At 37.7% G+C, this 26,013-nt stretch overlaps 1 protein-coding gene across 1 annotated transcript in view; it reads left to right on the plus strand.

The window, feature by feature from the left end:
• Positions 1–26,013, plus strand: part of vito (nucleolar protein viriato) — a 137,578-nt gene that overhangs the window by 65,468 nt on the left and 46,097 nt on the right. The window contains exon 3 of the mRNA XM_090398251.1: positions 567–615. Coding sequence (XP_090254377.1) covers positions 567–615 — 49 coding nt within the window. The remainder of the gene's footprint in view (positions 1–566; positions 616–26,013) is intronic.

Below are 26,013 nucleotides of genomic sequence, written 5' to 3' on the forward strand. Positions count from 1 at the left end.
TTCTTGTAAGGCCACAACATCTTCACTGCTCTTCATGTTTCGTCCCAACTTTGCATCATCTGCAAACAACTGAATATCTCTGTCCAAATCTTCACCTATATCGTTAATATAAAAGTTAAACAGTAATATACTAAGTTACAAAATTTAAAGTTCTCATTTTAAAAATAAATATCTCTGTGTGCTGTTTTATATTTAGTTTGCTTTGAAATTAGAATACATGTTAAAAAAACTATGGTCAGTATTGTTTTATAAAAGTGTAGTGGGACACAAGAATTTTTTTTACAAAAAAGGGGAAGCCTCTTTCAAAAGTTTGAAAACCACTGTTCTAATGGATGACTGGATGATGAGTCATCTACATTATGAAGGCATTCACAAACATCCATTCCATGATGGCGGGATTCAAATGAACTTGGGCTAGTTGGACAGAGACTCTCCAATTCAGTCCAATTCCAGTAGTTTAGTATGCACGTTATTCTGTATATGAATTGTTGAAGTATAATTTATTCTCTGACTTATAGGAAGTGGCAAAAATATTCACTTTTCCTTTCTTCTCTTGTTTGTTATAGCAGAGAAATATGATGAAGAATATTTTGTTGTCACAGAGAACAATTCCAGGTAAGTGGTATTTATGAATCACAGTATCTTGTATATGCAGGTACTAGATTGCTGCATAATGTAACAACTGTACATTGCCCTGTGTATGTGCAGTGGTTAACAAAAGTAAAAACGAAACCTGTTGCTTTGTTTCTTGAACATCTAGAAGTTATAGTCCATGAGAAAAGCAGTTTGAGAAATACTCTTCCATAGTGAGGCTGATGGAATGAAACAGGTCACTGCGAAGTTGGTGTTGGTTTGAAGTTGAACATGTATGTGGATGTTCATTAGCAACTGCTCATTTTATCATCATCAATTTCATGATATGTACCCACAAGGGGTGTTCAGGTTACTATGACAGCACTACATGATTAAGTTTACATTATTATTATTCTCCTATCCACAATTTTCTTCCAAATCAGTCTATTACTTGTTAGTGCTCCATTATTGCCATATCTAACATTTCATGATTCTAAGGCACTTCTGGCTGAATCAATTCACATAGACTTTGGTCTTCCTCTGCATCTCTTTCCTGCCATCTTAGCATCAAACACCTGTTTTGCTCTCCTTTCTTCCCATTCTATTTAAGTGGCCAATACCACTTTAGATTAGCTCTGCTTACACATTCTTGAATGCTAACAATGTCGAGTTCCTTTCGAATACTTCATTTTAATGTGATTCTGCCATTGATGCCATCTGTTCACTCCCCTAATTTTTTGCAGAACCTTCTTAGATATGGTTGCTAGTCATTGATTGAAGGCTTTATTTCTAAATTAATTCTCAGATCCATAACATAAAACTGGTTTGAACACTGTCTTGTATACTGCTAATTAGGTGTTTTGGCTAATTTCTTTCTTTTTTCCATATGAATTCAACTGGCTAATAACCATACCACCCTGCTTTTTCTGTTGTCTATTTTCAGATTTAACTTTCCATTTTCATTAAAAAAAACCTGTGCCTAAATAGCTGAAATCTTTTACTTGTTCTGTAGGCTCCCCATTCAGATTGCAGTTGATGTTTCAATGTTTCTGCCTATTTCCATAGGCAGAAATTACAGACTACCTTGAAGATCAAGGTAGTCTGTATGCAGTTCTCAAATCTAGTAATACTGAATACTTTCTTCTCAAGTTAGTATTGTAGGGTGAAAGTGCTTGTTTCAAAACTGTAGTGCTGTGATTTTTTAAAAGTAATAGGCCTACAGATTTAAATTTTAATATGAATAAGAGACAAGGGACTTTGTTTAATTTTGGTTAAGAAATCTCTTATTGAAGGTGTTTGTGATGCAACAGATACTGATTCATCCACCTCCAGCCTACAAAGGAGGGGAAAACTACCAGCACACACAGGAGAAAAAGTCTGCATTCACTCGTAAGTACAACTCCAGACACACAGATTGGTCTATAATTCGAAGCTTTAGTCTACCTTCCTTATGTTATATGCATTTATATAATAATATAAATAACTTATATTATTATACATTTTTGGTGATCAGAATGGAATATGTCAATGAAAATCAGCACAAATTAATTTAATGATGTTGGCCTGAGGAAACTACAATATGCTACAAAATTTCATTAGTCCAGTGATTGATAACTGATTTAAATGTAATTTTATATTTGTCAAGATGTCACACCATATACATTATTAATAATTAATTAAATATTGTAATGTATTAATTAATAATGAATTAATTTCTAAAATAATCAAGTATTAATAATTAATTATTAATTCATCTTAATCACTTTTACTTATATTTCAAGATAGATTTTGGTGACATTAATAGTCACGACCTCCAACTAACATTCTTTTCCATTCACCAAACCGAAAGAGATCTGTAATGAGGTATTTGCTGTAAGCAACATATGTAATCCAGAACCCTCCCCTCCCCCAACACACACACACATTCAATACTTTCTTCTACTTTCATCTATGCTGTAGAGCTTGGTAACTTAGACATTTAAGACATCTCCTCTTGGTAACTTAGACATTTAAACAGGAGATTGGGCATGACTTAGGGAAGAAATGCATGCCTTTTAAGAGATGCTAAAATGTCAGCAACCTCCGTGAGTTTTGATACTTGCAGAGACTTGCACTAATTGCAGAGCAGCTATCCTTTCTGAAATGGAGGCCTTTATTCCACACTTCATTCAAAATTCCAACCTGTCATTGGTTTTTGAACAAGTATGCTAAGGCTTTAAAAAAATAATAAATAAATAAAAATTGGCAAATATTGTGAGCGGCTTTGAGAGGAAGACTTCAACTTCAGGCTGCATTGATGTACACAGCAATTGTAAAACATCCACCAAAAAATCTGACTTTGAATAAACTAAATGCAGAAAAGTTGCCTCTTGTTCAAATGTCATATGCCTTCTAGTCCCTTGCTATGTTTTCTGTGTGGAACTCTCCACCTATATACTTCCACTTCTCTTTTTTTTTTCTTCTTACTCATATGAGTGATAGCAATACTGTTAACAGCCTAAAGAACAATTTGCATTTTTTCCCACTCCTGCATTGACAACCAGGCCAATCACTTTGAACTATACCAGGAATAATGCACCACATGCCTCCTGCTTGTATACTATTCTGGCATCTATCGCTCAGCATTTATTTATTTATTTATTCTTATGGCAAAAGCAGATACAGATCAGTGTCCAGACCAGAAAGCCAATCCAGGGCCTCATTTGTCACCGCATGGATGTCCTGGAAGTCACCACCATGAAATTGGCACCTTGGGCAGTCATTCACAATATGAGTGATCAGCTGGGCCACAGTCACAGTAAGGGTGGTCTGATAGTCTCCATTTGATAGATGTTGATAGATGACCAAATCTTCCTAGGAAGGGCAAAACCAGGCTGCAGAGCAATGGGATCTTCAACCAGGAAACCATTTGTTGGACCATTGTTCTCTCCACGTGTCAGGTGTTGATGATAAGGCAGCTGAAGAGAGTTCATCCATGGACCAGAAAGGGTTTCGTGATTTTAGGCAAATACTAGGTGGATTTATGAGCGTCTGGTGCAGGGGCAGGAGCGGGCTGCTCATTACTTTATTAAATACTTTAATCGAGGCTTGTCTTCTCCAATTTGGTGGAGCAATGTCAGATAGGATAGGCAGCCAGGGGAGAGGGGTACTTCTCAGTGTCCCACCAGTGTGCATGGTAGAGTTTAGCTGGGTGTCTATAATGTTAGTGTGTGCACTTTTTCCCAGACAGGGGCACAGTATTCTGCTGCAGAGAATGCGAGGGCTAGTGCAGATGACCTTAAGACATCAGCATCACAATCCCAGGTTGTTAGAGCAAGCTGTGAGATGATATTATTTCTCGTTTTAACTTTTTTGGACAGGTTGGTGATGCTGGACAGAAGCCCAACCTTTTATAGGTTGGGCTTCTGTCCAGGCTCACTCCAAGGTATTTCGGGTGAGGCTCATGTTCTACCATTTTGGCACGGAAAGAGAAGTTGAGGTGTCAATTTGCCTCTGAAAATAAGAAAGATTATATTCAGCCCATTCAAAAAGAAAAGAGAATATGCCTTATCCTGCTATCAACCCATTTTCCTCAACTCAGTCTTCTTTAAATTTGTGGTGAGGATCATTGACTGTGAATCCTTTCATTGCAGTAACCAACAGTATTAATTCTGTCACTATTTTCTGGATTACACTACCCTGATCCCAGACATGCCATAGACATTGCTGGAGAAACCCCCCTGCTGTTGCATTTAATATTGATATTTCTATAACATTCTAAATTCTCACTTGATTTGTGGGCACCATGATGCAGCCCTAAAACTCATCATGGGAGATCTGAACTATCAATACAATATCTAAAGCACCAATAACTTTTCTGTCACTCACAACTAACGCTTAACCCATTTCATTTCTTCATCATTCACCACTCTCCAAGCAAAAAATCTAGTCCTCACACTCTTACCCAACTTCCAGGGATGATCTCCTGTTCTGTTCCATGTAGCCAAGTGTTGAAATATTTCACCTGCATCCTATAAAATCCTTTAAGCAACAAATGTTTCTATTATATCTCCCTTTTGCAATCCACAAACCATCAATCTTTCCTCATAAGGAACATTCCATTGACTACTCAGCACCTTCGTCCTTGCCTCTGGATCCTCACTACCACTTCCACAACCCCCAAGAAAGCCAGGTGACCAGATTGCAGCACAGTAATCCAGATGTGGTCATATCAAGGCTTTATAAAGATCCCAAAATGCATAGCTTTACACTTTTCCACATTAAATTGATATCCATATAAGCCTGTTTAAATCATCCTGCAAGCTCTCTACATCATCACCTTGATTTACTATTACCCTACCCAGCTTCACATCATCATCACCACCAAACTACCGTAAACATCTCCCTTCAAATTATTTCCTATATCATTTATGTACAAATTAAACAGCAGTGGTACATACACAGAGTACTGTAGCCCACCAATAATCATCTGCCTTCTCCTGGATTCCGCCCTTTTATCCCTATCACCAGCTTCCTGTCCTTCTCCATTAATTTGTGTAACACAGTTCAATGCAGTACTAGAGTAACATATTCTTATTTAACCATTCCTGTATTCTCTTTTTGACAAACTTTTCAAGTATTTTTATCACCACTTTTGATACTAATTCATCCCTAATACTACCACAGACTTAGATCCTCCTTTATGCAAAGGAATTATTTGCCCTCCTTCCATTCGCTTGGGACTTTTCCAGAGCCGAGACAAACAGCCTAGTCAAAGGCATCGCAAGTTCACCCTGCACAGTCATGTAAAATGTGAGCTGATATCCATTCAATCCCACAGCTGTATTTGCAGTCAGATTCTGTAATATATGTAATCATCATCATCATCAAATTTCTGAAATATACTCTCCAGGGGGTGTACAGGATATTATGATAGTACTACATGAAGAACTTACATCATTACTAACTTCCTATCAACAGTTTTCCTCCAAATCAATCTGTTACCTGTCAAGACTCCAATATTATCAGATCTTATATTTCTGTCTTCTAAGGCACTTTTTACTGTATCAATCCACCTATATCTTGGTCTTCCTCTGGGTTGTTTTCCTGCCAACCTGGCAGAGAACTTGTTTTGGTAATCTTTCCTTGCCCATTTTGTTTAAGTGACCATACCACCTGAGATTAGCCACTGCTAGTGCATTCGTGGATGCTGACAATGTCAAGTTCTTTCCTAATATCCTCGTTTTTAATATGATATTGCCATTGATGCCACCTGTTCATGCTCCTAATCTTCCTCAGGACTCATATCTGTGGTCCTAGTCTTTGGTCAAGTGTTTTATTTCTAACCCAGCTCTCAGATCCATTAGTTAAAACTGGTTTGAACACTGTCTTGTATACAGCTACATAAGTGTTTTGACTAATTTCTCTCTTATTCCATAGAAATTTATTCAGTTGACTTCTTTTCATACCAACTTTTGTTGATTCTGTTGTCTGTTTCCATACTTAATTTACCATCTTCACTAAAAATTGCACCTAAGTAGCCGAAATGTTTTTCTTGTTCTCTAGGTTCTTCATTCACAATGCAGTAGATATTTTCAATGCTACTGCCTATTTTCATTGTCTCTGTCTTGTTACTACTGGCCTTCATACCAAATCTATTACAACAGTTACATAATTTAGTAATGAAATCTTGCAGACTTGCATTGGATTTATTTAAAAATATAACATTGTCTGCATAAAGTAAAGAGCGAGATTAACATCTCCAATTTTGATATCAGGTTTAATACTACTTTCCTTCATAATGTGATCCATATAGATAATGAATAACAGATGGGGGGGGGTAATGTATATCCTTGTCTGAACACCAGGTTTAACATTAAACCATCTGTCTTCCTGTATTTCCTTACATTCTAACTGCTGACTTACTATTCAAATAAAGACTAGGTACTGCTTGATATAATTCCCCATTGACACAATACAACTAGAGTTTTGAATAGCTTCTCACTTAGCACCTTGTCATAAGCTTTTTCCAGATCTACAAAACATAAATAAATATCTTTGTTATATTCCCTTGACTTCTCAGCTATTTGTCATGAAGTGAAAACCTGATCCTGACAGCCTCTATTTGGCCTGAATCCAGCTTGTTCTTCATCAAGCTTCCCTTCTGCAGTCCTTCTCAACCATTTCTCAAGTATACTTGCATAAATACTACCAGGAACACTCAGTAGGAAAATACCTCTAATTCTCACATTCAGTTTTATTTCCCTTTTTATATATGGGTACTATGAGAGCTCTACTCCAGTCATCTGGAATTTGTCCCTCTTTCCAGGCCTGCTGAAGTATGCAGTGCATGCAGCCACTGTAAGATTTTTATACCTCCATACTTGAGCATTTCTGGTCGAATATCATCTATTCCTCTTTCTACATTTCAGGCATTTGATGTTTTTTTCTACTTCAAATATGGATATGTATTCCTGATTACATGCCTACTTTTTACCACTGTGCTGGCACTGCTTGTTTCATTTGGCAATTTTTCAAAATAATTACTCCATACATCAAGGATAACTTTCTCTCCAGTTTTTATGTCACTTTTGTCATCTCTAATTCTTTTTACAGCACTTTTTCCTCCATTTCTGCAATATACTTAGTACCTCCAATTCTTGAGCCTCTGTCTGTCTCCTTTACCTCTATACCATCTTCACTTGTTAAGATTATCCTTCTATAGTCATTCTACCTCCTAATTGACACCCACCAAAAAACTATTTGGTTTTTCCTTTTGCCTGTTCAGCTAATATCTTGTCATAAACTGATTTTGCCTTCCTTACCATGCTGGTCACCTTCTTGCCTAATCCTTGTACTATTCATGAGATAGCTGGTCATCTTTCTCGTTATATACCTTCCACAACATTTTTTTTGTTTGCAGCTTATGCTTAATGATACTACTCATCCATCTAACTCCTACCTGATTTACTTTCCTGACTTTGAATATGCAATGTGTGATATTGCTTTCTCCAGATACTCCTTGGCTACCCCCGTGCATTGTGGACATCCTTCTCTTGCATATCTTTATGCCATGGTACTGCTTCAAGCTTCCTCCATAGTGTATCATAATCACTTGTCTTGTAATTCCACACAACTTCCACATGTTTTGCTACCTCCAAAGTCAAGAGCACATGATCACTTTTCAAAGTTGGAGGCTATATTGCCTCAGATTTGGATCCTGTAACAAGTTCCAACACTTGTACCCTGTGTCCCCTCCATCACATTCTGCTTCAAGTAATTTATCTCTCAATAAGTATATAAATATGATTTTTTTCCTGCCATGTGATTCTTTCCTCTTTCCAATCTATATTTGCAAAGGTGAAGTGCCCATAATAGTTGTTTGACTTGCACTCATTGTGCAGCAGCAGCAACCAGTTTTATATTTTATCCTACTGGTGTCAATTACACATCAGATTCACTCCAAAGTGAATATGGTGTGTGATTTTATCAAGAATTTTATGCTAGATGAAACTTGGTCAATTTCTTCTAGCATAATCCTGCCAGCATAAAATGCCATTGGATATCTCAATCTCATTTCCGAAGCACAGGAATTTTACGTTTATTAACATTGAAAGGATAGCCATTTTCATGTGTCTGCCATTCCAGCCTTTTCAAATCATTCTGCCAACATTGCATATCAGCCACATTCCTAATTAGCCTGCCTGTCTTTGCATCATAAGTGAAGAACTGTCTCTTGTCAAATTCTTTTCAGTGTCATTAGTGTACTAATCCCTGTGGTACACCACTAGTCACCTTAAGTTCTACAGGCTTGCATCTCTCATATACCACTTTTTGATATCGTCAGCCATCCTCTTATATACTTTATAACCCACTCCCATATTCTTCAGTTTATGCAACAGTCTTCCATGCTGTGTTCTGTTCAAAGCCTTAGCAAAGTCCAAAAGTATCATAGTGTATCCATTCTCTTTGTCTAACTTGATAATAATAGTAATAGCAATATTTTTATAAAATATATGCAAGTTACTTAGACATTACCTTCCCTTACTGAATTCAATTTTTGGGAAGAAACACAATCATTTTAGAGGCCAAAAAGTCAAATATCTTAGGACAATAAAGGAAATTCCAAGTAAAACAGTGTGCATAAAGACAGGTGACACAAAAGTCGGGCACTAACAGTTAATCCACTAATGGCTCTAAAATAACTGTAAAGGGATTAACCGTGGAGGGAGGTAATGGCATGATAAAAGGTACAATGCCGATGAAGTTTTGATCCATGCAGAATGCTATGGTGGTCTGGATATTTCATCCACCTTAGCTGGTAGGAAGGTTAATTAAGTAACCTTTAGTAATTGTGTATTGTATTAGAGTGATGAATACCCCTTTTTTTACCTAACAAAATTGCCTGATCTGAAATCACAATGCACCACTCATTAAAATAGAACCTGAGCGAATCAGTAGTCGGGGATTGCTACGATTGCAGTAAGGAAAAAAAATTTAAACATATAAGGTTTTGAAACTGGAAGTGTTAATTGCTTGATTGTTGATAAGTGTGTCATTCTGAGAATAACTCCTTGGCAAAGAAGCTTCTCTTGTCTAAGAATTTGGATGGCGCAGCCTCAATAAATAAATTTTTCCAAATTTGATACGGAGTTAATTCCAGAATTGTAACAAAGAAATTTGACTCTAGCTTGAAGCAATGTCTTTGTCTACCAGGTTTTGCACAGGCGAACAATTATAGTAGTGGCCACAAAGTATTTAGAAGTTAGTTGGAATTGATAGAGATAGCAAGGTAGAAACAAGCTCGAGAATAGATATTAAGTATTTAAGTATAATCACTTAACAAGTACAATAAGTAAGGTTAGGTTATCCAACAATTTACAATAGCTATTATATATATATATATATATATATATATATATATATATATATATATATAACGACATATCTAAAAAAAATTAACAGTATGCAACAGAGCTGAATGCTACCTCTACCATGATGAAGAAACTCAAGTGTATGAAAAGGAGATACTAAAGCTGTTGCATAAAATGAATGAGAATTCAGCAGTAGGGAGGGATAATGATATATCAGCATGCTAAACTGAACTGGTTCAGCTGAATTGGCTGAAGTAATAATTTGAGTCTCGTCATAGGGAAAATTCCACAGGAGGGGAAAGAATGTATGATAATTCAATTACACAAGGGTGGTCAAAGACTAATGTTTAACTATCAACCTACAAGTATCTTTGGAGTGGTGGTGAAGATTTTGGAAAAGTTGGAAAGAGATAGCATGCAGAAATGTGTTGAGAGAGAATCCATACTTATCAATGAACATTGATATCATATAGAGAATGATTCAAGATTTTCTAATCCCCCCCCCCATACATCCTCTCTTGGAATTCAGTTACCTGTTACTCCTCCTCCGGGAAACTGGAACAGGAATCTAAGGGGGAAAAAAGCCCTGAGTTCACGTCACCAAGCTCTATATATCCTTCCTGAGCTGTTCTCTCTCTCTCTACTATGTCACCTTTTCCACCTGGCACCTAAAATTCTTGCACTTGGTACCATTCTCTCCTTGCTGAGTTCTCCACGGGGACTTCCCATGCGCAACATAGTCTTCGAGTACGTGACTGCTCTGGGTTATGTTCATAAGCTGATTATCTCGCTGTATATGTTGATCTAACTTTCTCATGCTAACATAATTTTTACTAAATTTCAACTCTTGTCAGTTTTACAAGGACACATGACAATATAATACATAGGAGAATTTACAATTAAAAGACTTTCGTTTTGTCATTAAATTTCACCTATCCCCATACACAAGTATTTTTATGGAATTTTTGTTACCTGCTAAATCTGAATTAAATATTTTTACAATAAATTAAACCTTTCATTCAAGATTTAACCAAGGTTTCCCCTTCCAAAAAAAATTTTTTTTAAAAAAAATTTTTCTTCTTTGTCATCTACACACAATTTCTGGAGAGGACTTGTCTGTTTTGTCTGGGTCTCAAATTGTATCTAGTCTGAGCAAATTCATCTGTTCTATAGTCATGCATCCTTCTTCCTTCTCACCATTTAAGGGTTGCTCATCGACACCTACAACTGTCTCAACCACTACACCGAACCTCTACTATCATTATATCTGTTATAATTGGAGACTTGATCATCCGAGGCAATATGTATTTCTCTTTCTTGACTATTACATCTCCTCCGCCTGTGGCTTGCATGCCTCACCCCGTCATTGTTCTGCCAGTGATTGTCTACTTTGTGAGATTTTCCCCCTTTTTCCCACACTCTCTCTAACGAGTGTCCTAAACAGACCAATCCGTCCGATCTACTCTTCTACAACCTCAGCCTGTTTGAGTGCACAGTTTAAGTATTCCCTCGGTTTGTCCTTTCTCTTATTTTGAAGGTTACTGGTGATAATTTCTCCAAGATTTCAAATGGTCCAGCAGCACTCCTTCCTAGTTTTCCTCCCTTCTTATTGGTAGAGTTTTGTTCTAGGAGGACTAGATTTTCTGATTTCAGATCCTTATACTTTCTTAGTTTATTGGCATATGTTCTTGCTCGTTGTGAATTATTGTTACTGGATTCGGCTACCAATTCATACGCTACCCTATTTTCCATTATTAGATTATTCAGGTATTCATCAAAATAAGGAAATCCTGTATTGACTCGTGAGCTTCTAAAGTCGCTGGGAAATAAAGGTTCAAATCCATATAGTATAACTGCAGAGCTTCCTTAATGACAGCATGAAGCGGAGTTCTACAAGCAAACTGGGTGTGAGATAGATAGGCTTGTCAGTTTGGAGAGTGTGTGCTTCATTGTTCTATTCAACCTCTCACACATTCCGTTTCCTTGGGGATGATAGGAAGTGGTGAACAGCTTTCTTATCTTTAGTAATTTACATAGCTGTAGCATGACTTCAGCTGTAAAATTAGAGCCTTGGTCTGAGAGGAGAGTTTGGGGCATTCCATATCTGGAAATGATAAGCTTAAATAGCCTGTCTGCCATGGTCCTTGCTGTTTGATCTTTCATCACTGTGACTTCTGAGAATCTGGAGAACATATCATCACCAGTATATATTTGTTACTCTTCGAGGTTTGTCCTATCTTTGGTAAGTGAGGACAGGTGATTTAGTCAAGGCCAAGTTTAGGGATTGGCAGGCATATTGTTGATCCTCCCCCCTTGTGAATTTCACTCCCTTTTTGGTCAGCCTCACAATGGGCTCCATTAATTTTGAACACTCAGGAATGAATTTTCTGTAGAAATTAATCATTCCTAAGTATCTCCGCACTTGCCTAACCGTGGTGGGGATTCTGGCCTTCAATATAGCGGTCACGTTATCCTCAGTGGGGATTATCCCAGCCTCACAATGTGTCCCAGATACTTGAACCTCCCTCAAGAAAAACTGACACTTGGATCACTTCAGAGAGAGTCGGGCTTCACTCAGTCTATCTAAAACACCCAGTAGAAGCTCCTTGTGCCTTTTTAAATCAGACGAGTAGATCAACAGGTCGTCCTGGAAGCATATGACTCCCTTCCCTAACATGTCTGAAAGGATGGAGTTCATCAGACACTGAAAGCTCATGGCTGCATTTCTGGCTCCTTGAGGAAGTCGACAAAGTTGATATTTTTGCCATCTAGTGGTGAAAGCAAAGTACTTCCTGTCCTCCTTCCTAAGGGGAATTTGAAAGTAGCCAGAGTTCAGGTCCAATTTTGAGAAATATCTTGCTCCCTCCAGACCTATCAACAATTCTTCGATTTTGCACAAAGGAAAGTCAATGGGTCTGGTGACCTTGTTCACCTCTCGCAAGTCCAACACAAACCTCAAGCTACTGTTAGGCTTCTCTACTAGAATGAAGGGACTATTCCACTTGGAGTTAGATTTTTCGATAATACCAGCCTTCTCATAGTCCTGACAACTTCTGTAGTTTATCCATGTGCCCGGGGGGGGGGGGGGTGATATTGCTTAACGTACACAGGAAAATTTGACGTGTACGTAAAATGTGGACAGCATGTTCAACTCAGTGCAGGTCAAGGAGCCAACCTCTTCAGTGAATACATTGAGATAGCGGTGGAATATCAAATGAAAAAATTTTTCGATCTCTGTCCTTTCTTGCTCTGACTTTGACAAACTGATGGCATTGTGCACCATTTTCCTTCTCCATTCAGTCGAGTCTTCTTTCGAATTTTTCACTTCAATTTCCGATGCTTCATTCACTTTCCTTTTATTTCCTGCCTGAAATTTAGGTTGGAACCTTTTTCCACAAAGGGATATTGCTTTGCTTCGCTAGCAAAATCACACATGAATTGATGCCTCTCCAAGAAGTCAAGACTCAATATGACCTGGTCGCTCGTGTCTGCGAGTTCAGGGAGAACCAGCATTTCATACGAGAGACTGACTGGGAAACACGGTATGGAAAGCCTCACATTTACTTTCATCATCGAGAGGAGTTCAACCATGGCAATTAGGCAATTTCCGTAATCTTAACGGGCTTTTGCAACTCAATGAGGCCATCAGGGGAAATATCATTGAATTTCTTGACTAGTGACATAGGAATCACAGATATGTGGGCCCCAGTGTCGAGTAGGAAATTACATGGGATCTCTTCAACACCCCCCCCCCCTTACAAGGGATAATGGCAGTCATCCTTTTATCTCTGCAACTGCCACACTTTGCAAAATGCGAAGTGTAGCGGTTGCAGATTCAGTACCTTACCACACTTTGCAGAATGCAAAGTGTGGTAAGGTATTGAAATTAGGTGAATTGGGCCTGCCAACTGACTCATCAGAGAGCGCGGCAAAAGCCCCTGTGTTTCAACGTGAATCTAAATTTTCTTCATGTCCCTTGCACAGTTGGATACCTTGTACAGAGGAGTTTGTTCCCACACAGCGATTAGTGGAACCAATAGGCTTGTGTCCAGTCGTATGTTCTCTATCTGATGAGGGGTTTAGCCCCCTTCCTTCTTGCACCGTTGATAATTTAAGGTCTCTATTTTCCTTTCTATAGAGGTGTGATTGTGTCCGAGTGGTCTCAGAAACTCAGTGTTTCTTTCAGAGTCGGAACTGCTCAAGCATCATGAGTGGAGAGGTATCTGTGCACCGGACCCCTCCAGTAATAATCGTCTTAGAGAGGAGGCATGAGTTATCTCTTCTAATACTCTTTCCCTCTCCCTAGCCAATTTATAACGTCCGTCTAAGCTTTTTGCTCGTTTCTTATAAATTACCTCCCGTAATCCATAACTTAACCCCAATCTAAATTGCTGGAAAGCTATCCACTCAAGGTGAGATTTTTCCTCCGTGGACACTCTCATAGATTGAGTGATAGATAGCAATCTATTCAAGTAACTTGTCACACTTTCTCCTTCACCTTGCACACACCTGTAAAGTTTCCAGAAGGTTCGGAAGGGACTTTTCATACAGGAAAACTCAGAAATCAGCACTTCCTTAAATTTAGAATAATCTAGAGTTTCCTTCAAGATAGGGGAGGAATATAGGAAGTTCTTTGCCTTCTCCACAAGTTTACTATGCAGCAGGATGAGGAGCTGAAAATCCGTCCACTTGCCTACTTTCCTTAATTCTTCAACATAGCTAAAGAAAGCCAAAACGTCATTGGTTTCTTCCCCAGAAAATTGTGGAAAGATTTGTTGTGGGTTAATGGTCTAAAAAAACTCGCAATCATCCATCCCAGAACTTGATGGTTGAGTCATACTTGTATATAAGTTCACACTATAATTTATCTTCTTACACAAAATTTTTTGTACCCAAACTGCCTGATCTTAACCCAAAACCTACTCAATTTGATTTACTGCACTCTTCGATTAATCGAGTAAATCAAATTCTGTCGGCTGTGCCATTGTTAATTTTTTTTAGATATGTCGTTATATATATAGTAGCTATTGTAAATTGTTAGATAGCCTAACCTTACATATTGTACTTTGTGATTATACTTAATATGTATTCTTGAGCTTGTTTCTAACCTTGCTATCTCTATCAATTCCAGTTAACTTCTAAATGCTTTGTGGCCACTACTATAATTGTTCGCCTGTGCAAAACTCGGAAGACAAAGAAATTACTTCAGGCTATAGCCAAATTTCTTTGTTACAATTCTGGAATTAACTCGCTATCAGAATTTGGAAAAATTTATTTGTTGAAGTTGTGCCATCCAAATTCTTAGACAAGAGAAGCTTCTTTGCCAGGGAGTTAATTCTCAGAATGACACACTTATCAACAATCAAGCAATTAACACTTCCAATTCCAAAACCTCATATGTCTAAATTTTTTTTCCTTACTGCAGTCATAGCAATCCCCGACTATTGATTCACTCAGATTCTATTTTAACGAGTGGTGAATTGTGATTTCAGATCAAGCAAATTTGTTAGGTAAAAAAAAAGGTTTATTCATCACACTAATACAATACACAATTACTAAAGGTTACTTAATTAAGCTAAATCTCTCCTACAAATTAAGTGGGTTAAATAGACATCTTAACATTCCTAATCTTTCTCAACATTAAGACAATATCTGCAACTAGTATAAATCACTGACTCCTTCCTACAACATCTGGCAATCCTATACAAGCATTTGCCTTATTTGATTTCAAGATATACTTGGCTATTACATACATTAATACATTAACTTTACACTATACAATATCTCATTCTCAGACATGACACAATTTATAGGTTGGTTAGATTTTAAAGTCCTGCTTCAATTCATGTAAGTCCAATCACTGAGCATATCTGCACATTATTGCTTTCTAACTCTTTCTAGTATACAAAGGAATTAAAAAGTTCCTATATTACCGAGTAACTGGATCTCTCTGGTCTTCTCTCTCAATCTTTAATTAAATTCACATGGCTTGTTACCTTCTCCTATGGTTTGCTGTCTTCAGAGCAAACTGGTGAATACGATCACGAATCGCCTTCTCCGATGTGGGCGAAGCTGCTCTACCGGGATCGGTTCACGTGGTTCCGCATGTTGTTTCGGTCTGTGCTGACTTTTCTGCCGTACCGATGATTAGGCTTGCGCTGGATCGCTATCTGGTTGCATAGCTGCCACTGGACATTGTTCTTCTCGACTGCGCTCACGTACTCCTCCTCCAGGAAACTGGAACAGGAATCCAAGGGAGAAAAAAGCAAAAAAAGCCCCAAGTTTGCGTCGCCAAGCTCTATATATCCTTCCTGAGCTGTTCTCTCTATTATGTCACCTTTTCCACCCAGCACCTAAAATTCTTGCACTCGGTACCGTTCTCTCCTCGCTGAATTCTCCATGGGGGACTTCCCGCGCACAACATAGTCTTCGAGTACGTGACTGCCTCGGGTTATGTTCATAAGCCAATTATCCTCATTGTATATGTCGATCTAACTTTCTCATGCTAACATAATTTTCACTAAATTTCAACTCTTATTGGTTTTACAAGAGTTGAAATTTAGTGTATAATATAATACATAGGAGAATTTACAATTAAAAGACTATTTCCTTTTGTCATTAAATTCACTTATACCCGCATACAAGTATTTTTCCAGAATTTTTGTTGCCTGTTAAATCTGAATTAAATATTTTTACAATAAATTAAACCTTTCATTCAAGATTTAACAATACACTAAGTTGATAGTTTTTAGCAAAATGGGCACTTATTAGTTGTATAATCTCATCTGGATTTGCCATCTATATACCATCTGCATTCCAGAGAGATAAAAATACTTTGAACTTGTCTTTATTCTATCAGAACCAGGTTTTTTTCATTTCAAACTTGGCTTTCTGTGCAAAAGTTGTAACTCTTCTGGTCACGGCCCTTATTGATATAACTGATATCCTTATGTACATTATATTCCTTCTACATCATCTTTTTCTTAAGAATCTCTTGCTAAAGAAGATTCGCACGTATCATTTTTGTTATGGGTGTTTATAAGAGCTTTCCAGAGACCCCCCCCCCCCGTATATATGGTACGTGTGTGTGTGTGTGTGTGTGTGTGTGTGTGTGTGTGTGTTTATATATATATATAGGTTTGCCGTAATTGAAGAGGTGTTGCTCAGACCCAAAAAATGCATTGGACGAAATTCGCACTTCGGTGCATGGGGATTTTATTTGCAGAAGATAAAAATTAGTACACTGTTCTGCCACCAGGGGACATTTAATGCTATAAGTGTGTAAGTTAGGATTAATTAAACGGTGATGGATAGAAGAGACAACAAATCAATTTTTTTTATTCTTATAACTCACAGATGTGGTTCAATATGTCCTCCTTTCAGATGTTCTAAGAACTGCATTCTGTCAGTGACATTTTCTACAGGGGAACACAACAGATCTGCATTCATTTGCGTCACATGCTGTGTTATTCTCTCTTTCAAGTTTGCCAAATCAGAAACATATCATACACCACATGTTTCTGATGCCCTCACAACCAAAAGTCATAGGGGTTGTGATTAGGCAAACAAGGTGGCCATGCTGTGGGAAATGCACAACTAATCACTCTGTGTTCGGTGAAGTATTTTCATAACATTTGCTGTACCAGCTATCGAATGTGAGGTGATGTTCCATCCTTTGTGATAATGGTAGTCAAGGCACCTTTCCTGCTGTGGTTACAGAACAACAGAGTTGCTCAACAATCTCTCGATACCTAACAGCAGAGACGGTACAAGTCACTGTTCCTGTTGGAAGTACAGACTGATAACAAACAATGCAGTGAAACCACACCATACTGTGACTTTCGGTGAATGTAAAGAGGTCTGATGGAACATGAGAGCTATTCAGAGCCCAAATGTGGCAATTATGTAGGTTAACACTACCGTTCAGATAACAATGTGTTTTGTCACTCTACAAGATTTTTCATGGCCATCATCCACCGCTATTTGAGCTAAGAAGGTCAAGGCAAACTGCAGTTGAGTTTCCACATCAAAATGAGGCAAAGCTTGAGTATGGGAGATCTTGTAAGGGAAAAACCTCAGCATCTGATGCAGGATTTTCCACACAATTGAGTATGGCATGTCTAGTTGCCTTGATATTGCCTGAGCACTGCTGAACCCTTGTGCGTTATTCATTCTGTGTTCCACGTGTTGCAGCTTTGTTAACTTGTTGAGAAATAATCCGTTTGTGCCCTTGTCCTGGCCTCACTACTATAGATTCATTATTTTCAAATCATAAATCATTTTTCTAAGATTTGTTATTGTCATTGGACCTTTTCTCCTATCCTTCAAAAGCCAGAATTCTCGAAGAGCAGCATTAGCATTATCACGTTGTTGATAGAAAAGCTTGACTAGCAACACATGTAAGGTGAGATCCATAGCACTTTAGTCTTATCAGAACAATGCAATTATGTTTTGGTCTTCCTTATATCCATCAAATTGTCAATAGAAAGTCATATTTTCAAATATCATGCAATTCTAGTTCCAGTTGTCTGCTGGTGGCAGAATTTTGTACTTTTTTTTTTTCTGTGAATCAGGACCACTTGGTGCAAGTACACTCTGGAAATGAGTTCCAGAGTGTACTTGCACCAAGTTTGGTTGAATTTCGTCTAATACATTTTTCACTACAGGAATCTGAACACCTTCCCTTTAATTATGGCCACAATGTATATATAAGACTGAATATAAGAACTGCACTAACATCAATAAAGCACCTTAAGCATGTCTACCTCCTTCAGCACAATAGATATTATTATTACAATGCAACACTTCTAAGGAGTCCAAGGACTCATTGTGGGAGGGTACTCTACTCCACTACATACTACTACTTAATTCTTCAGTTATACAGTATAATACTAAACCTAAATCGTACTTACCGGGTGCGAAATTTAAGGATGTAAGTGAGAGTATTAGAGTGCAAAAACAGAGGGTGAAAGAATTAATAATTGTGGCGGGTACGAATGAATTGAAAGGTGATAAATTTTTTATGAGAGAGGACTTGAAAGTATTGTTAAAGGTAGCAAAAGAAAAGAGTGACAGAGTTAGAATGGTTAGTCTGTTGCTGCGGTATGACAGAGAGGAGTTTAGGAGGAGGGCCATAATTGCAAATGACATTATGCGTAGGTTATGCAGACGGTGTGGTCTGGAATTCGTGGACGTGTGGAATGAGTTTGAAGGGCGAAAGGACTTACACAAGATAGATGGCCTGCATTTGAATGGACTTGGTGTGCGGAGACTGGAAAGAGTGTTGCTGAATGAAGTGAAAATGGATGTGCAAAACCAGGGAAACTAGAACTACCAAGGAGGGGGGGGAATGGATATGCAGACATCAGTGAGACAGATGAGTTTAAGAATGTATATAATGTACCCAAGCCAGCACTAGGGACAAAAAATGGGAATGGGTCATTTAGAATAACGTATCAATATAGGGGTGGGACTAAGGGATCACTGCATTTCATGTATACTAATGCCAGGAGTATTAGGAACAAGAAGGAAGAATTTTTGGCCTTGATTGGCTCTTCCTGGCCACAGGTTATTGGCATTAGTGAAACATGGCTGACAGAAGAAGATATAGTTAGTGGGATAGAATGTGTAGGTTATAGTGTGTTTAGGAGGGACAGAGAGAATAAAATGGGGGGAGGGGTATTATTGATGATAGCTGATGAACTGCAGCCAAGAAGAATTGAAGTTGTATCGCAGGATAGTGAAAGGAGCTCATTTGAGGCTATTTGGTGTGAGATTGAGACTGGCAGAATAAAATATACAGTTGGGTGCTGCTATAGACAGGTGATGGAATAGATGGTGGAGATAGTATGCATAGGGAAATTGATGAAATGAGTGGAAGGAGGGTAATTATTATGGGGGATTTCAACTATGGTAACATTGATTGGAAGGAGGAGAGGACACATGTGAGGAAGGAAAAGGATTTTATTCAATTATTAAGGGATAACTATCTGAGACAGCATGTAATTGAAAATACTAGGGGTGTGAGAGTGCTTGACCTGGTAATAGCATCCAAGAGTTTGACTGTAATGAATATGACCATGTTGCCGCCTATTGGTGAGAGTGATCATAAGGTCTTGACCTGGGAGGTGGCTAAAGGTGTGGAATTTTTGATTAAGACAGGGTATATGTGGAATTACTCTGCTGGCAAGTATGACAAGCTTAGAAGATTGCTTGGATCAGTGCCATGGCATGTACAACAGCAAGGACTGGACATCGATAAAGCATGGGAAGTGGTCAAGGAGCATTTACAGGAGGTAATGGCTGATTGTATACCTAGGGTCCGAATAGTAAAACAAGTAGGGGTTAAATGGATGAATAACACCATTAAGCTTGAGCTGCAAAAAAAGAAATAACTGTGGAGGGAATTTAAAGAAAGGGGTGACCTGCAGGCACACGAATGGTATAAAGTGCAGGCCAGAAGGGTAACGAGTGTGGTAAAAAAAGCAAAAGCGGATTATGAAAGGAAACTAGCTTTGCAAGCAAAAGAGAATCCAAAACAGTTCTTTCAATATGCTGCAAGCAAGAAAAAAACTGTACACGGTAAAATGATTTTAAGGAATGACGATGGTAAGGAGGTCACTGAATCAGTCGATATAGTGGAGTTACTGAGCGCGCACTTTGCAAAAGCGTATTATCCAGGTGGTGACATTGAAAAAATGAAGGAACCATTAGTTTATACGGGAATAGTGATGAATGAAGTGGAGGTGACTAGTCTATTACAGAACCTTAATGTGAACACATCTGTGGGATTGGATGGTATACCGGCACGGGTCTTGCGTGAAGTGGCTAAAGAATTATCAGTGCCCTTGACCATGTTGTTTAATCTGAGTCTCAGGTCTGGCTTAGTCCCGAAGGTGTGGAAAGAGGGGAAAATAGTTTCACTGCATAAAGGAGGATCCAAGACTACGGTTGCAAATTACCGACCGATCAGCATATCAGGAGTCGTTGTCAAGGTCTTAGAGAAAGTAGTCAAGGGAAAAATACAGGAATGGATTGATGAAAACGAGATACTGTACAGGGGACAGCATGGCTTTGTGAAGGGTAGATCATGCTTCAGTAACTTGCTCAAGTTTTATAACAAGGTGACGGCTGAGCTGGATAAGGGAAACGGGTTTACAGTGATACTGCTGGACCTGGCAAAGGCGTTTGACAGGATACCACATGGAATACTAATCCGTAAACTACAACATATGGGAATGGATATAGGGTTGGTGAGGTGGATAGGTGGTTGGTTGATGGAGAGATATCAAAGAGTAGTTTATTCAGGAGTAGAGTCCAAAAGACGGCCTGTGACTAGTGGTGTGCCGCAGGGTTCTGTTCTTGGACCACTGCTGTTTAATCTGTTCATTAACGATATAGGGAAGGATCTAAGTGGAACAATTCATTTGTTCGCTGATGATGCAAAGTTGGGTAGGGCAATAGTGAATGTAGAAGATGTCAAAGTCTTGCAGGATGACTTAGATAGATTGGAGTTCTGGGCTAAGGAGAATGGATGTCAATTTAATGTGACAAAATGTAAGGTTATGCATTTTGGGGTGAAAAGATTAGCAGCAGTATACCACATTGGTGGAACTGTACTCCAAGAGATTGATGAGGCCAGGGACTTGGGAGTGTTGGTGGATAGGGAGATGAAGTTTAGGGGGCACACTGCAAAAGTAGCTAAATCAGCTCATCAACTCACTTGGTTGTTGAAAAATACCTTGACGAGCAGAGACAAGCAAGTTATTGTACCTCTGTACCGAGCCTTGATAAGACCTCATCTCGACTACTGTGCCCAGATTTGGTCACCTCGGTTCCTTCTTGACGGGGAGGAGGTGGAGAGGATCCAGAGACGAGTGATTAAGATGATAACAGGTCTATGGAATGAACCATATGAGAACAGGTTGAAGATTTGTGGGTTGCAGAAACTAGTTGATAGGCGGAAAAGGGGAGATATGATTGAGACATTCAAATTGCTAAAGGGATTCTATAGGATTAATTCAGAGGATATTTTTGAGATCAGGACTGGTGGTGGGAGAACTAGGGGACACCTATGGAAGCTGGGCAAGAGTGTGGTTAGCAGGGGTGTTAGAGCTGGGTTCTTTACTTTTAGAGTGGTAAATGAGTGGAATAAGCTGCCAGAGTCTGTTGTGGGTGCTATGACGGTGAACGAGTTCAAGACAAGGTATGATAGATACTGTGAGAATGTAATCACATAGTTGTGTGGACATGATGTTTAGGGCCTCCCTCGATGAGTTTAAGGACTCTCTGGAGTCGCCCGAAATAATAATACTATCAATACCATCTACTGTACACCAACAACAAAGTTTTTTTTTTTTTTTTTTGTCTGTACATTGTGTGTTTTCTTATGCTTAATTTGCCTGTAAATGGGATGAAAAACTGTGGTTTCTGAGAGGAAAAAACCTTGCTACCTCCATATGAAATTGGCTAATTAACCTTCTATGATATAAAGATTTTTATGATGAGAATCGAACTTAGGTCTTTTTCCAGTCGAAGATCACCATGTTCTGTTCTTCCAATTGTGCTACAGAGCACAAGATTGTGTGTATATAGATATAGATTCAATTTACAATAACCTCTTAATTTTTTTAATTTATTTCTTATATTAGTATAATCTGCATATTTTACAAAAGTTGAATTTTTTTTTCCATTTTCCTCTTGCTTGTTAAGCACAATGGCCTGTCATGACCAAGCAACTTGTTTTCTTGAAAACTAAATTAATGCTCTGATATAATAGGGCAATTAATCATGTATGCATAGTATATTATGACTGCCTTGTGTGTATTTGGCTAGTTTGCATGTTTTGCAGGATGAAAACCTTTTTACCTCTTTATGAGACCACCCCAGCAACTCACCTTCAATTAAAAAGCTATGATAAAGGTTCATGGCATCAAGGAACCTTTATTGTAAACTACAACCATCAAGCTACGATCATGTCCCTTAACTCAGTCAGTCGATAGAGGTTCCTTGATGACAGTAGAATATGAAATTAGCTCTATGATACTTCCATAAATATTCAGATCATTGCTTAGCTGCCATTGAATCAAATTGTTTATTCAATACCACTTCTGGAACCAATAAATACCACCTCAGATTTAGTAGGTATCTAAACCAGCTGTTGGCAGCCTTTTCAGACTCACAGGCTACGTTCAGTTTTTATTTTTAATAATCGGACCACAAGTGTTTAATTAAGAGTAAGTAGTGAGTGGAAAAAATACTTAAGTTATCAATTTTTATTGTATCAATCTTAAAAAACACAGAAATATTTAAAGTATGAGATATGAAACAAGCATGAAAATGAAACTCAATGAAAAATTATTATCATGTAAAAATAAAGAAATATAGTTTAAGCATCACAGTATGTGTGTCTCCCTACTTATTGTGACTTTTGTGATTGTGTTTTCCCTTAGCCAAATAATCTATATCCACGTTATAATCTGAGGTGTAAATTCAAATCAAAGCATGTAAATGTTCATCAGTCATTCGAAAAAGAAAATTTATTTATTCTGTGAACAAGCATTTTCTTCAGGCAGAAAATGCTTGTTCGCAAATATATATGCTTCCAAATGCAACTATTATCTTCTTTGAGAAACTTATTAATCCTCGATACCCCAAATAAATATCATTAAATGCGCATTGTCTCTTACGTCAGTACTTTCATCCATTGCCAGAGTGTAACAATCGAATGATTTTGCTTTAAATTTAAGCTGCTCAAATAAATTGGTACCAATTTCTTCTACTCGCCTTGTACAAGTCCTGATAGATAAACTAATATCTTGAAATAACGTCTTCTTTTCTGGGCATATTTGTTCAATTACAGCTAATAAACATCATTTAATAAATTCTGAATCTGTATAAGGCCTTCCTTCTTTTGCAACCAGTTCTGCTACTACATAACTAGCATGAATAACCAGTTCATTATGAATACTTTGATTCTTAAATATGTTTTGCTGGGCAGTCAAAGAAGCTTGTAATATCTTAATTTGATTTTTTCAAAGTTCACAGTTCAAATCCTTGTATTGACTTTCATGTTCATTCTCATAATGACGTCTGATATTATATTCTTTCATAACAGCTACACTTTTATGACAAATAAGACAAAGGAACTGACCCCCCATTTTCAATAAAGAAGTACTTGCTGTTCCATTCATCATTAAACCTTCTTCCTTCATCTGCAATTTTATGTTTTCTTGAATCCATTTTTGAAATTATTTTTAACAAATAGATATCCTCTGATAATAATAATTGATGTTATTGAATTATATTAAAAGACGGACCAGGGAACGCAACTGTTAAAGTACGCCAAAATCTTAGTTGTCATTGGAAGAAGTCACTTTTGTTATCCCCACTCATGATGACTCATACGGGTGAGATGCGCCAATTGTGCGAGTCACCCGTGATTTGCGCAACTACCACATACCATGTAAATATGGTCAAACTTTTATGGGCTGCCAAAAACGAAAGTTTGGGCTGCATGTGGGCCACCAGTTGCTGACCTCTGATCTAAACTTATTCTGCAGGAGAATGGACAAAAAAGATGTGTAGATACAATAAAGTGTTGTTCTTCTCTAAGCTTCACTTTCACAATTTTTCTTACCCCGTTTCTCAAGTATACTTCCATAAATCTTATCAGGAACACTCAGAGAAATTCCTTTAATTCTCGCATTCAGTTTTGTTAACCTTTTTATAGATGGGTATACTATGAGAGCTCTACTTGGTCAATTAGTAGAGCCTCTGCTACTAATGGCTCAGCAAAGTTAAGCAAGCTTGAATGTGGTCAGTAGTTGGGAGGGTTAGTAGTTCAATGCTGTTGGCACACTCTCCCTCGATGAGTCTTTGGACTCCCTGGAGGTGTTACATAATAATAATAATAAAGTCAGTTAAGTGTAGAATCTCTTTATTTACAACTCATCAATTTAATAAATTTGTTCGTAATTATTTTGATTTTAGTTAAATGTAAATAAAAACAATTAAATGGAAGAAATTTTATTTGTTTAGACCAGTCTTTAAAAGATACCTGTGGCATAACTATAAAATGGTAAAATTAAGAAACAGTTCCAAGATGCTTTACTTTTCGTTAAAGTAATAACTTTAACGAAAGTATTTAATTATGTAATTTAAAGGCATCATTTTTGTTGTTTAGACCATTACTAGTTTTTCAGATTTCAATATAATAAAAAAATTATTTCAAAAAGTAGGTATATCTTTTATATCTGTAGACATCTCTAGACTTCTTTCTCTCCTCCTCTCCATGTAATAAGTGAGAGGCTTGCTTCATAACATAAATGAGACACTTAACTGGTATGTGGGGTGGGGGTGGGGGGGGGGAGTTCTGATAAACACATAGAATTTGGTTTTACCTCAATTCTTTCATGGTGATTATCACAACTTTTCAACACACCCTCGTAGTTTGGATTCTAGTATCGTGAAGAAAGCACAAACTTCATATTTTCATAAGAGCTGATATTTTGAAATATTACCGTCATATTTTGATTGATTGATTCAGCCACAGAGGCATGTGGTGAGGTTGTCTGCAAGGATAGAAAAATCAGAACTCCATGGTGGACACAGGAAGTTAAAGAGGCAGTGAAGGAAAAGAAGAAAGCATATAAAAAGTTCCTGGCAAATGAGTCATCTTGTGCTCTTAGAGAATACAGAACAAATGTAAGAAAGCTAAATACTGTGTAAAACTAGCTAAACAAAAGTCATGAGAAGATAAGAACATAGAAAATAAATATCAAGAAAGTGGCAAGATATTCTAGAGGCTGTTGAAAAGCTCAGAAATGGAGGAAAGAGTGTTATAAAAGGAATTAGATATGATAAAGGTGACATGAAAACTGGTGAAAAAGATATCCTTCATAGGGGAGTAATTACTTCAAAAAAATTGCTAAATGCAACAATCAGTGACAGCACAGTAGTAAAAAATACTCAACAGGCATGCAATCAGGAATACATATCCATACTTGAAGTACAAAAAAGTCATCAAAAGCCTGAAATGTGGAAAGGCAGTGGGAGTAAATGATATTCGACCAGAAATGCTCAAGTATGGAGGTATAAAAGTCTTATAGTAGCTGCACTGCATAGTTCAGAAGGCATGGACAGAGGGACAAATTCCAGATGATTGGAGTATAAAAAAATCATCAAAAGCCTGAAATGTAAAGGCAGCAGGAGTAGATGATATTCGACCAGAAATGCTCACGTATGGAGGTATAAAAGTCTTATATCGGCTGCACTTTACTTCATAAGAAAGCATGAACTATGTACATTCTCATAGTACCCATATATAAAAAGAGAGATAAAACTGAATGTGAGAATTAGAGGTATTTCCCTACTGTGTGTTCCTGGTAAGATTTATGCACGTATACTTGAGAAACGGTTAAGGATTGTGAATGGGAAGCTTGGTGGAGAACAAGCTGATTTCAGGTCAAATTGAGGTTGTCAGGATAAGATTTTCACTTTATGGCAAATAGTTGAGAAATCATGGGAATATAATAAAGATCTGTATTTAAGTTTTGTAGATCTGGAAAGACATATGAGAAGGTGCCAA

The sequence above is a fragment of the Typopeltis vanoorti genome, chromosome 9 (assembly GCF_054136105.1).
Source record: "Typopeltis vanoorti isolate ZY-2024b chromosome 9, IOZ_Tvanoo_1.0, whole genome shotgun sequence".
Lineage (NCBI taxonomy): Eukaryota > Metazoa > Arthropoda > Arachnida > Uropygi > Thelyphonidae > Typopeltis > Typopeltis vanoorti.